The sequence below is a fragment of the Antechinus flavipes genome, chromosome 4, assembly GCF_016432865.1.
Source record: "Antechinus flavipes isolate AdamAnt ecotype Samford, QLD, Australia chromosome 4, AdamAnt_v2, whole genome shotgun sequence".
Taxonomy (NCBI): domain Eukaryota; kingdom Metazoa; phylum Chordata; class Mammalia; order Dasyuromorphia; family Dasyuridae; genus Antechinus; species Antechinus flavipes.
The window spans coordinates 67,526,253-67,541,196 of NC_067401.1; the positions used below are offsets into that span (position 1 = coordinate 67,526,253).

At 33.6% G+C, this 14,944-nt stretch overlaps 1 protein-coding gene across 2 annotated transcripts in view; it reads left to right on the forward strand.

Moving 5' to 3' along the window:
- Nucleotides 1-14,944, forward strand: part of PLPPR5 (phospholipid phosphatase related 5) — a 178,837-nt gene that overhangs the window by 68,577 nt on the left and 95,316 nt on the right. For both annotated transcript variants that reach the window (XM_051993276.1, XM_051993277.1), the window contains one exon: nucleotides 3,811-4,061. In XM_051993276.1, coding sequence (XP_051849236.1) covers nucleotides 3,811-4,061 — 251 coding nt within the window. The remainder of the gene's footprint in view (nucleotides 1-3,810; nucleotides 4,062-14,944) is intronic.

A 14,944-nucleotide genomic window follows, 5' to 3' on the forward strand; every position in this document is an offset into this window, starting at 1 on the left:
GCATTATATTGAATGCTGTCCTGTATGTTGAATGCCAGAGTGCTAAATTACTGAAGATCATTTATAATTAGTAAAATTTGGATAAAAGAAAAATTCACTTCTTTGGAGATACAGTAAAAAATAATATAAGTCAGTTAGAAAATTAATGAAATACATATAAGGAGATTATTTTTTCCCTCTTCCAAATAGTGAAGTTCAATTTTGTTCTGTGTCAGTATTCCCTTCCTAAGTAGGAGATAACCTTGCTCCCTGTCAGTCTTCAGTTTTGTGACTTCTTATTGTCAAGATTGAGATGAAAAAGGATTTCATATTGCTGTCTAATTCATCTATTAAGATGACCATCAAGCATAATAGCAGGTTACATATTCCCTTTATAGAGCAATGAAAGCTAAATTCCTTTAATTATGCTGCCATTCTGATTGTTGATCATGTTAAAAGTCTATGTTTACACACATAATAATTCCTTATGTGAAAATTTACCATAAAGTTTCCAAAAAGCCCCATCAGTACTAATTACCTAATTAGGAAAAAAAACCCCAAACTCATCAAATTTGTTTTAGCAATTTAAGCTTTCCCACACTCTGGCTCATATGTTAAATTGTACCTTTCAAAGTGAACCATTAAGTGTTTCATAAATATCATCAATTTATCTTCATGTCCATAATTATACAAACTCTAATTCCTTAGTTTTTGTGAAACATTTTTCTTTTTAAAACCTGTGCTATTTCAGTCCACAAAATGTACTTGAAGAATAAATACTACAGAATAAGCCTGCTATGATCAGTCCTGAGATGCTTTTTAGAAGATTGGAGTTGGGGGTGTGGAGAAGATCATGAATGCTGTATCTCTTCCCAGTTCCATATCTACACTAACATAACCATATCAGAAATCAATTAGCAAAGTGCTAATCCTTAGGGGTCTAATTTCTTAACTTTGGTTCAGGAGTCCATGAATTTAGAGTAAATTACAATCTTATTTTCACTAACTTCTAACTAAAATATTAGCCTTCCTTCAGTTATGAATTAAGAAAAAAAATCATTATTCTATGAAGGGGTCAGTAGGCATGACCAGACTACTAAATCCACAATCTCCAAAAGATTAACAATCTCTCTCCTTGGGTCTTCTCAAAACTCTACTATAGAACAGGGAAATTTTTTTATAAACTGGGACATCACATTTTAAGGTAAACTTTTGATCATAAGACCTTCTTTGATTGATTATTATTGTGGTCTACTAAAAAAAAGGTTTGCCTTGGAATTGACATATTGACCATTTGACTTGTAATTCTAAATGACATAGAAATGGGGGTTTCTGAATTGTCACATTTCTTGACACATAATAAACACTTAATAAGTACTTATTGATTTTCAGTAACTGGCCACATACCTGTAAACTATTTTTCATGTTATTTTCATTTGAAAAAAGGTAATTGAGTTGACAAGAGAAAAATTCCATTTAAATAAAATGTATGTTTCTAGAGAGGATAGTTATAAGCAAATTTGCAACCTGGAACACTATTTTAGACAAGATTTTTGGAAAAGAAGTATGATATAATTTGACTCTTAATATGATGAGATTTAATTCCCTGGTGAATAATAAATGTTTTGTTGTTGTTAAAATTTCCTCCCAATTATCCATAGTCATAAGTCCCCATTAAAAATAAAATTTAAGGAATATTTGTTTTTTACAATTTAAGTATGAGTTTGATAGGATAATAATAGTTATTTATATAGCATTATATGACTTTTTAAAATAAAATACTTAAAAACTTCCTTAAGTTCATTGAACCTAAAATATCATTTGCTCCCTTAAATATTATCTTCATTTTACATATCAGGAAACTGATCTTTAGAGAAATTGGAAAAACTTTCATATGGTCACATAGCAAGTAATTTTTTAAAGCAAAATTCAAATCTACAATGTCCTGACCATAAGTCCATATTCTTTATTCTATACCAAGGAAGTGATTAAATTATTTTTCCTTGATTGTTTTAATTTTAGAAGAAATTGGGTTTATTTCTTGCTAGTAGGTTATAACAAAAGCATATTATTGTTGAAGAGGGGCATCCAGTTAACTTCATTGTCACTTACTTTACTTGTAGACACTGAAAGAGATAGCAAGTCATAATGATAGAATTGGCCAGGGAACTTGGGAACACTAAGTCACGTGATCTTGGCCAAATCCTAGTGCTCATTGACAATTCTGGAAGACATACATTAGTAGATGCATTTGGCCCTGTGTCTGGATTTACTGTGGGCCAAAAAAAATTATTAAGTTATGATCATGCATAGAGAAAAAAACTATTCTAAAGCTTATTTTCTATACCTGGATTTTTTAAAAATTAAGATAAAAAAAACCCTACTAAAGAAATTTTTAAGGACTAAATATTTCTTTCTTTGCTTTAAACGTGAGACGTTTATGTTTCCATCCCCACCACCAAAAATGAAAAAACAAAACAAAACAAAACAAAATAAAAATTTCTTTCAATGTTTCTTTTGCTCTTGGTCATCAATCTGCACAAAAACTAATTCTAGTCTCACAGGATCTAGAGGTATTGATGAAATTGATAGAAAATTCATATTATTGAGGATTTATTTTACTTTTTTATGTTTTTAAAAACTTTCTTGGCAATATTGGAGCAGTTTACCTTGGCCTTAGACTACCTTCTTAGAATTGTTAATGATTTTGGAGGATTTTTTTTAATACTGGAGTAACATAGTTTCAGCAAATGTTATGTGTAAGAAAGTAGTTCTTGACATTTGATCTTATTATTTAAAATAACCGAAAATAATTTATCTTCTCATTCTTTTAATAATAATTTAAATATCATGATTTCATTGCTTTTATCAGAATAAATTTGTAATTACATATTTAAACATATCTACATATATACCCATGCATGTTCACATGGTCCCAGGTAATTAAAGCTGATAGTCCAAGATCAATTAGCTATTATTTAGTTATTTATTTAAGATTTGTTTCTGATGCAATTTGATATTCCTTTAAAACCATTTTTCTTCATTTAAGATTTTTCATGATAATGAAATAAAATGGCATTGACTTTTATTGCTAATTAGCAACTCCAAAAATATTTATATGAAGGATATAGAAATATAACTCACAAAATAACATTTTGCCTTTTCAGTTTTCATTTTAGCAGACTGATGAAAATATTTCTAGATAAAAGAAGAAATGTATATCTCAATATAATAGCATAACTAACAATATAGATTCTGATAAAGTGCTTTGAATATATGTCACATTTCTGAAGCAAATAGGCATTAATTATTATTTATGTACTAAACACTGTGCTAGGTGCAGGGGATATAAGTACAAATGTGAGATTATCTCTGCCCTCAAGGAATTTATATTTTACTGGGGAGGGATTAATAATATATACAAGGATAATTAAATACAAATTTTATAGGAAAAAGATGAATGCAGGGATGGTAATAACAACTGAGAGAATCTATAAGGGAATTTCTTAAGTAGGTGAAACCTAAGTTTGAGCCTTAAAGATAGTTACTGTGCCAAGATTCCAGAATACATTTTCATCCTGCAAGTTATGTCTTATAAACATTCCAGGCATGAAATTATAGCTAGTGGCAGACAGCTGAACACAACACTCAAGAGTCTTAAATAATTTAACACTCCCGCCACTCCAGATGGTTAAGGAAAGGAGGTGGAGGGAAGAAGAGAGGGCCATATGTATAAAATGTTGGTGGTTCCCAAAATGTTTTCCCTGTTGATTTATTGTCTACTAGAGTCTAAGGTAACCTAAGGGATTCACTCTTTCCTTTCTTCCTCAGGGATTTATACATTTGGGCTGTTTGCTACAGATATCTTTGTGAATGCCGGACAGGTAGTGACAGGGAATCTGGCTCCACATTTTCTTGCACTCTGCAAGCCCAACTATACGGCTCTTGGATGTCAGCAGCTCACACAGTTCATCAGTGGTGAAGAGGCCTGTACTGGTAACCCAGATCTCATCATGAGAGCTAGGAAAACCTTCCCTTCCAAAGAAGCAGCTCTGAGTGTCTATGCAGCGATGTATCTGGCAGTAAGTAAGGATTAGCAAATTTTTTTTCTGTATTATCCAATTAAATGTTAGCATTAACAGTTGATGCATTTTGATTTTTCCCTGCTATTATAAAAGTCACTTAATAGCACATTGTTAACTTTCCTCTGAACATTTAATTTATTTTTAATAATGGTTATAGGTACTGGGGGTAAAATTAAGTCTCTTGGCTCTCATGAAGATGTGTGGGGCTGCTTTTGGTGGTTGGCTGCATTAAAAAAATATGTAGTCATTAGTGTTTCTATTTGTAGATGTTTATCTTTCGATTAAACAGGATTTAATGGGGATGAATCTGTCCTTCAATTTTTCTCATGAACTTGTAACAATAACTCAATTAAGAAAATTAGCAAGGCATCTTTACATAGTCATTTTCCATAATCTCTTTGATGAGACTTTATTATGTGCTTCATATTATCAAACATCCTTCTTGTGAACAGGGTTCTTGTCCTTCTTGGTCATGATGCTATAATATTTATTCATATAAACACTCCCACATGGCCCTCTAAATTATATTTTCTTTTTCCTGTATCATATTCACTATCAATTCATACTAGGGTTTGCAAGGCCAGACCTTTAGAGACTGTTGGTTTCCTCCCTTGCCTGCATTTTGGAGAGTTGCCATAGGATTCAATAGGTAGATACCTAATTCCTGAATTCCTGAACAAATCGGGTAGGCTTGGATAACTACCATAAAGCACTCAATCAATTGTGACAATTATTTCTTAAATAAAATAAGTCACTATTAACAGGATGGTTATTGGGGATATAGTAGAAAGGGCATGGGACTGGACTTGGTGTTAGGAAGGCCTGGATTCAAATCTTACCTTAGGCATTTGCTACCTGTGTGATTTTCTGCAAGTTTCTTCACTTCTTTGAGCCTAGTTAATGATCTATAAAATGAGGAGTTTGGAACATGTGATAGCTAAAATCTTTCCCAGTTCTGTATTTATGATTTTCTAAAATATATACCTGTGTGTGCAATGGACCATCTTTTGGTCTAACTGCTTATTGTTAATCACCTCTTGAGCTGACCTCAGTTTTCCCTGTAAGTAGTAACTAAGAAGCTCATTCTTAGCCTTGTCTTAAAATCATATGCCTTTTATACAACCATAGTTCTGACTCTTAATATGTCAGGGAAGCTGGAACAGACTGCTTTTCTATAGGCTTTAACTATGTAAACTCCAGGAATAAAAGGGATAAATGGTTATGTCCTGAAATCAGGACAAGGAGTTCAGCTTAGGAGATCTAGGATATAGAACACAGAATAGGGTTGAAGTGGGCCAAGGCCAGAGAGGATCCTGGAGGCCAATTGTTAATGGAGAATTAGGAGTCTAAAATCAGACAATTTAGAGCATGTACTTAGCAAAAGTAAGTACAAAGTAGAGTACAGGGCTAGATGGTGAGTCAGAATGTATTCTTCAGGTAATATCTGAACAATTAGGCATAAAAAGTCAAAATCATCAGGTTTTTTAATTTTATTTTTAGTTTATGAGGAAAAAACAACCTTAATGTAATACAACAAAACAATTCTTTTTTTCTGAATATAGATAGTGTCTTTCTTTCTATATCCTTTATGTTTAATTTGAGTATTTATAAATATACAAAATAACTTATTTGTTCAAACTCCTTACTTTTTAAAATTTTGAAAGACAAATGGCAAAGATGCACATCTTAAGCAACAAAACAGAATAAACAATATGAGATACCAATAAAACTCACTTTTATATTAACCCAGTATTTGGCTTCAGATTGGAAACTTTTATTTGCTTCTTTTTATGCATGAGAGCTGATTTCTCAGTACAGTGAACTAGGGGTAAGAAGATTAGGTAATGAAAGACCACTTGATTAGAAGGAGGAACAGAACTTCCCCACCTTTTGAATTTGCCTATTTCTGTAGAGAGCATCATCTATTATTGTCTATCCCCAAATTCACCACCTTGGAATCATTCTTGAATTGTCACTCTCCCTCAGATGACATAGTTAGTTTCTCAGCTTTGTCATTTCAGTTTTTATGATAGTCTTTCAAATATATTGCTGATTCTCTTCTCAAATGGTTAGCCATGTTATTCAGACCTTCAGTACTTCTTGCCTAGATTTTTTTCAATGGGCTTCTAATTGATCTCTCAATCTCTCCAACTTATCTCTTCCTTCTCCAATTTCCCCTTTACAGAATTGCCAAAAAGTATTTGTCTGACCACTTCACTCCCTCATGAGATAAGTTCCAATGGATCACTATTACTTCTAGGAACAAATATAAAATCATATATCTAGGAATTAAACCCATTCAGATCTTAACCCCAATCTATTCTTCTAGACTTATTTAATTCAATTTACACAGTTAGCAAGCACCAATTAGCTGTCAGTCACTATACTTATTACTGAGGATATAAAATGAAGCAAACAACAGTTCCTGCCTTCAAGAAACTTAATAGCTGAATGGTTGAATAAGTTATTGTATACAAATGTAATGGAATATTATTACTCTATAAGAAATGATCAGCAATGATTTCAAAGAGGCCTGGACAGATTTATATAAGCTGATGCTAAGTGAAGTGAGCAGAACCAAGGGAACATTATACACAGTAACAAGATGATCATATGATAGCCAACAGTGATGGACTTCGTTCTTTTCAACAAGGAGGTGATTCAGGCCAATTCCAATAGACTTGTGATGTAGAGAGCCATATGCATCTAGAGCGAGGGCTATAGGGACTAAACGTGGATCACAACATATTATTTTCACCTTTGCTGTTGTTTGCTTGCTTGCTTTTTCCTCCTATTTGACCTGATTTTTCTTGTGCAGCATGATAAATGTGAAAATGTTTAGAAAGATTGCACATGTTTGTCCTAATTTTACTTTTGAAGTAAATTACTTGATGTCTAGGGGAGAAAAGATGGGGGGAGGAAGGGAGGAAGAGAGGGAGAAAAATTGGGAACACAAGGTTTTGCAAGTGTGAATGTGGAAAACTGCAGGTATTTTTGAAAAATAAAAAGCTATTATGTAAAAAAGAAATACAATCTAATGGGGACAAGATACAAACAAACATATAGAAAGAAAGCTATATGGAAAATAATAGGAAATATTTAATAGAGAGAATGAAGCAGAATTTAAAAGGTATAGGGAATTCTTCCTATGCAGAAGGTAGGATTTTAGTTGGAACTTAAAGGACGCCAGAGAGGATAGCACGAGCAGAGGAAGGAGGGTGAAAGATGGAATGTCTTGTTTATGAAACATCCAGGAGGCTAGTGTCCATGGATCAAAGAATACTTGTTGCAGAGTAAAGAATAAAAAATAGGAGGAGGTTTTGTTATAGAGAGCATTGAATGTCAAACAGCACATTTTTGTATTTGTTCCTGGAAGCAATAGGAAGCTACTGGAGTTCATTGGATATTAAACATTGCTTCTCTTCCCACATTCTGTGATCCAATTAATTGTCCCTTGCTGTTCCTCATGCCTTCACTACATCTCCCATTTCCAAGCCTATTCACTCACTGTCTCTCAGGCCTAGAGAAGAAGAAGGATAAAGAGGAAAAGAGGAAGAAGAAGGAAAAAGAGGAAGAAGAAAGAAGAAGGAAGAGGAGGAAGAAAAAGGAGGAAGAAGAGGAGTAATAAAAAAAAATTATAGCTTTTATGTGCCACATACTGGTCTAAGTGTTAACAATTATCATCTCATTTGATCATCAAATAACCCTGGGAGGTAGGTACTATTATCATTCCCATTTTACAGGTGAGGAAGCTGAGGCAAAAAAAGGTTGAGTGACTTACCTAGATCATACAACTAGTAAGTGTCTGTGACAGAATATGAACTTGGGTTTTTGAGATTCCAGCTCTAGTGTTCTATCCACCGTGCCTCTTAAATAACTTAATTTCTTTCAAAACTCAGCTTGAGCTCTACTTTCTACATGAAATCTTTCTTAATTTATGTAGAATGCTAATGTCATAACACCCAATTATCTAATATTCATTTTATATTTTTGTATATACTTATATATGTACAGATTGTCTTATTCTTCCCTGAATATAATGTAAGCAGAGGGAGGTCAAAGATTCATGCTTGTTTTGTTTTGTTTTGTTTTGTTTTTTGGTTTCTCTCCCCCCACTCCTGCATATGGCATAATGCTTGCCCCGTAATAGTTGATCTAAAATGTTTGTTTAAACTGCAAAGCTCTTTCTATAACTGTTGTTATCTCTGCCTCTGCTAATAAAGCTTGTGATAAAGTGTGTTTTAGACATGCAAAAAAAAGATTTGTTTATTAGCTAAGTAAAAAATGAAAGTGATAGGAAGAGTAGGGCAGTTGTGCTTGATTTACTGCACCTTGTATTCCTATTGCTCAGCACCTGTCCCTTACCTGTGAAGCCAGTCTTCAGGGTTAAAAGCAACTTACTTTCTTCAGTACCAGACATTTCCACTATATATAGGAAGAATATTACAAATTCAGGTGATTGTTCATCTTTCTTTTCTTGGATAAAATCCAACATCTCCTTGGTGCAAGTAGTTACTTCAAACTAGTATGAAATTTTATAGCATCACATTGTTGTGGAGGTAAAAAGGACCTATATCTGAATAGGAGTATACTTTCTTCCCATTTACTCTTCAGTCCATCAACCCTGGCTTTCTTGATTTTTCTTTGCACCTGACTTTCTCTCTCCTGAGTACCAGAATGTCCACTGACTCTCCTGTCTTAGCACTTAGAATGCCCTCTCTCCTGACCTAGAGCAGAGCTTCTTAAACTTTTCCCCCTCATGATCTCTTTTTGATGAGAAATCTTTATGTGACTGGGCATATAAGTATATAAAATAAGTATACAAATCAAATATTTACTGATAATAAACCTGATAAGAAAGATTGATTTAAAACTTATTAATAATAAAATAATTTTGTGACCCCCACATTCAGTTATGAGACCCCCATATGGAGTTATGAACCATAGTTTAAGAAGTTGGAACCTAGAGCACCTGCCTTTCCAGATTCCTTCATGATTCAGGTCATATCTCAATGTCTATAGGAAACCTTTCTTGGTGTCTTCCTGCTCCTTTTCCCTCTCTACTACACCTTTCATACTATATGTATCTTTTTATAATTTTTGCATGTTATCTTCCCTATTAGAATTTGAGCTCTTTGAGAAAATGGATCCTGTTTTATCTTTCTTTATCCTCAGCAGCACTTGGCACAATGCCTGATACATAACAAATACCTATTAACTGCTGATTCAAGTCTCAGCTAAAGTCTCTACATCCATATGGAGCCTTTCTTAATTGTTCTTAACTTTAGTGTCTTCCTTCTGAAATCATTTCCAACTGATCCTGCCCATAACTCATTTTTACATAGCTGATTACATTTCCCCTCCCATTAGATTGGGAAATTCTTGATAGTAGGGACTTCTTTTTTTTTTTTTTTTTGTGCTATTCTTTGTATCATCAGGGTTTAGTCGGAGGACTTACATATTGTAAATGCTTAATAAATCCTTGCTGACTTGACAAAACATACAGTTATTTTTCTGCTTGTATATAATAAGAGAACTCATTGTTATAAGAGGCAATCAATTTTACTTTTGTTATAAATGTTTCCCTTAATCCAAGTCTTATTCTATTTCTCTGTAAATCTCAATCATTGTGCTTATGATTGGCTTCGAGGGCCAAGCAGAAGAAGGTATTTCTAACTATAACTTATAACTGTAGGAAGGTTAGAGTCTTGGTCTGAGATGGAATACAACTAATAAAGCCTAGTAAGAATGAATTTTCTATTTGAGTGACAATCAAAAGAGGCAGAAACAGAATCAGTTCTGTCATTGAAATAATTTCAAGCCACTTAGAAAGAATGAGGATATATTTGAAGAGACCAGAAAACTGATTGAAATCTGGCATGAAGATATGATAACGAATTTATGTGCAACTTCATTGAAATGATGAATAAGAGAATTCCATAGAGTATTTTATATAAGGAACAGCTAGTTGGTCAGTGTCACTGGGTACATGAATGGAAAAGGAAGTTTAAGTCAAGACTAGAGAAGTATCTGTGTGTGGTGGGATGATAAGAGGATGTCATGGAGATTTTTGAATACCAAAAAGAGTTTTTTATATTTGGTCTTGGAGGTGATAGTAAGTCACTGAAATTTATTAGCTAGGGCCATGAAATAAGGTCAGAGAATACACTAAAGTGAGGACTTATGGCAGAGAGACCAGCCAAGAGGCTATTGCAATACTTCAGGTGTGAGGGGGTGAGAGTTTATATTAGGGTAGTGGAAATGTTACAGAGGTAAAAATTAGTTGGACTTAACAGCAACTTGGATATATGGGATGAGAGAAAGTGTCAAGGATGGAAACTAAGTTATGAGGTTGGATGACAGGGAGAATGGTAGTACCTTGGACAGCAACAGAGAAGTTAAAAGGAGAGGGTTTGAGAGAAAAGATGAGTTTGGTTTTGTCCATGTAAAGTTTAAGACATTTATGAGACATCCAATTTAAAATATCAAATAGGCAGTTAGAATTGTGAATCTGGAGGTCAGCAGGGACATTAGAGATAGTTCAATAGATTTGAAAATCATTGATAATTGAATGTAGAGGAACTAATGATATCATCAAGGAAAATGGTATAGAAGGAAAAGAGAAGAGAACTAAGGTATAGCTTCTTGGTTTTCCCATACATAGCAGGGATGACCTAGCAAATAGCCAGCAAAGGGGTGAGAAGGAGTAGTCAAACAAGTTGAAAAAGCATTAGGAGAGATAAGTGTCATGAAAACTTAAAAGAGACCATCAAGGAAAATAGGGTCATCAAACTTGTCAAAAGCTGCAGAGGTCAAAAGAATGAGAAGTGAGAAGGACATTAGATTTGACAACTGAGGGATTATTGGTAACTTTGCAGAGTCAGCCTCAGATGATGGATGAAGTTTACTTGAACTTTGATTGCAATAAAAGTGATAAAGTAGAAAAAAATTAGTATAGTCAATCATATTTTGTGAAGCAAATTTTGCAATGTTCAAATAGATGATACTCTGTGCATCAAAATTTTACATAAAAAATAACTCTCTAAAGTAAAAAAAGTTGTGAAGATGGAAAGATAAATAATTCTATTCTTTCTTTTTCAAAAGAAGTAGTTGTTTAGAGATGATGACATGGAAACACCAGAAAGTCTTTAATGATTTAGATTTTAACAAAACATGATCATGGAGAATGAATACAAAAACTTGTCAAATAAGTAATCTAAGGAAGAATAGGGCTACTTCCTATGGTGGGTGGAATAATGGTAATGGATGGCAGAGATAATATCACATCAGAGATTGTGTTTGCATTTTTAAAAAATCATTTTTATAAGTAAAGGTTAGGAAGGTGTGACTTAGAAAATAGTTTGATTTAAAAGGAATTGGGTTCTAGTAGACTGCAGACTCACCATGCAGTGACATATTATAAACTGGAGAAAAATAAAATACTAAATGAAAAAATTTGGAGTATAATGCTATAGGACAAATGTGATCTGAATCTTGAGAAAAGAGTGATTTACATGCCGAGGGAGACAATAGCTTTTCTTCCACTGTTCTTTGCTCTAAACACAACAGATCTGGAGTAGAGTGTTCAGTTGAGGATGCTCATTTAAGTTCAAAGAAGATAAGAGAATTATGTTATGCTCTTATAACATCTTTGTTTTAGAATAAGGAATCTCTCTTTCTTTGTCACAACATTCTTTTTATATGACCTACCTATTAAGATGACTCTAATCTATTTTCTCTCTCCTTGTCTATTAATGCTTCTCAATTATTCCAAGTCAAAATTGGAATTTTAAGTAAAATATTGGGGAAATAATCGCTTACATTGTTATAGATATTAAAGTAGTTTATAAAGTTTTTTGCTACCCTCAACTTTATGAAATAAAGAGACCAAGAATCATAATCATTCTATAAATGAGATAACATTCAGAGTGGGGCAGCTAAGTGGTGGAGTAGATAGATCTCTGGACCTGGAGTCAGGAAGATTTGGATTCAAATCTAGCTTCAGAAACTTAATAGCTGTATGACTCATGGTAAATTACTGATAATAAATCTAATAAGAAAGATTGATAAAAAAAACTTACTGATAATAAAATAATTTTGTAACCCCCACATTCAGTTATGAGACCCCCATATAGGGTTATGAACCATAGTTTAAGAAATTGGAACCTAAAGCACCTTGCTTTCCAGATTCCTTCATGATTCAAGTTATATCTCAATGTCTACAGGAAGACTTTTGGCCTCAGTTTTCTCATCTGTAAAATGAGCTGAAAAAGGAAATGACAAATCTCTCCAAATTTTGCCAGGAAAACCCCAAATAGGGACATAAAGAGTCAGCCACGACTGAAATAACTGAAAAACAACAAAATCCATAGTAGTTCCCAGCTAATAAGCAGTATTTCTAAGCCTAAGATCCATCAAAAATGTCTCCTGATTTCAAGTCAAGTGGTTGTTACCTCATATTTTATATTTCATCCATGTGTGATCCCTTGGTCTTCTTGCTCTTCACTCTATTGCTTCAGTTCTCTGATTGAACTGCATCCTGTGGACTGGATATCTTCTCAACAAGCCTCTATTCTCTGGAGGAACTTAACCCCCTCAGTCTTTGAATGCTTGCTCTAGGATTGAACTGTCTTGACTGGGGAGTAAACTTTAAAAGGATGTTACTGCCAGAAGAACCCTTAAATGTTTTTGTATCCAACTCTCATTTTTAAAATTATAAATCAAAAAACCCTATCATTGTCTCTGGAAAGGACTTATTATTTGGCTGTCCAATAGAACAACTCACCATCCATGAGACTCTCCAGAAAAATGTCTCTAAATATATTGTCTCCTACTAAAGGAAAGCAAGTGCCTTGATGCAAAGAACTGTCTCACTTTTGTAATTATTATCTCTATATGTTAGCACATGGTAAGTACTTCTTTTGTTTGTGTACATATCTTTCTCTGCTAGAATGCTACCTTCTAGAGAGTTAAGCCCAGTTTTGGGGGAAGGACTGTCTTTGTATCCCCACTACATTGCCTGGCACATAGTAGGAACCTCATATATTCTCATTCACTGATTGATTGACATACCCTTGAGGAATATAGAAAGTAGTTTCCAACTACTCCTTTGTCCATCATTTTCCCCTTTATTTTCCAGGGTCAACCCTAAGCAACTGAGACACTGACCTTATTCTTTTGTTCACATGATCCTAAGGGTATAGCATATACCAAAATCCATTCTTTTGGAATAGTATTATCCATACGTGTTTTTCCCATAATAACAACGCCTTGAAGCTCCCTTTCTTATCAGTTATAAGATTGGATGTTTCTTCTTGCTCACACAGGAATTTATCAGGAAACCTGGCAGAATTATCTATTAAAATCAGGAATATGATAGTAACTGCCTATTGAATGTGACCTGTAACCTCAAAGCTATCCATTAATCTTTTAAGTTTCTCTTCATTAGTTCTCTGCCACTCCTTTATTTCTTAAGTATCATGTTCTAGTAAGAGCTGAAAGTAGATCTCTCTAGACAGACAGGTCTAGAGCCCTTATGAAACTGACTGTAAATATAAATTGAGTCCCCCTACAAATGCATTGATGTGCAGTCTGTACTGTGAAACTAGCCTTTATCACTGTTGCCACTGTGACATTGCCTTTTGAAGAGAGTGTTGACCTTGGGTCACTCACTAGGTTCTGAGGATTGGCCTCCATCCCCTCAGTAGACCTTTTATATGACTCTCAGTGGTTCTAATTTTCAGTTGTGAGAATGTTAAACTAATGTACAAGCTCCTATTCAGCAGTAGTGAATTTAGCTACCATTGTCCAAAAACCTTAATTGGCAATTTTCATTTTGGAGTTGTAGGAATGCTTCACAGTTTCTAATAGCTCATGCAGTATAGTCACTTCATTGCCTTCTTTTTTCCTATATAGTTTACCTTGTTTCTTACATCTCTCCATGGAGTCTTATAGCATTGTATAAAATTGTTTCAATGTCATCATTATCTTAGTCAGTAGGTAGTAGACAAAACTAGCAGTCCTTAAGGAAGGCCAAATCTTGTCACTGATTGCTGGTTCCCTTCTAAGTGAATAGCTATGGTGCAAGTATGCAGTATACAGAGAAAGCTAAAAATTTTTCAACAAAATAGAAAATGATGTTTCCAAAAAATGTACTATGAGACTTCCTCAAATAATTCAATGACACTTTTTAAAAATTCAATTTTATTTTATTTTTATTTCCAAATTACCTCCTTCCCTTACCTATTGAAATGGCAAGAAAAACAAAAATCATTATAAATCTGTATAGTCACACAAGAAATTACCAAATTAGCAATGCCCAAATAATAATAATAATAATAATAATAATAATAATAATAATAATGAAAAAGTGAATTTATGCTTCATTATTATTAATTAACTTAATTAAGTTAAAGGCACTTTAACCTAATTATATATTGATTATTTGATTTAAGATGAGTGGATAGGGTTTGCATTGGAAGAAACAAACAAAATTCAGTTTAGACTGGTGGTTCTTAATATGTGGATTTGTGTGTGTGTGTATGTGTGTGTGTGTGAGAGAGAGAGAGAGACAGACGGAGAGACAGAGAGAGAGCAAGAGTGAGAGAGAGAGAGAGTCAGAGAGAGAGAGAGAGAGTAAAAGAGACAGAGAGAGAGAAATGAACCCTTTGGAACTCTGATGAAATCTATGGACTTTTCAAAATAATGCTTTTTAAAAATCATAATTGAAAAAAATGCTAATTTCACATAAAAGTCCATGAAAATAAGACATTTTTTCCCACCAAAGTTTGTAGACATCCTGAAATCTGTTCACAAGTCCAGAGTAAGAAGCATTGGTCTAGATTTTGAATAAAAGAGGAAAAATACTCAACAAATCCCTG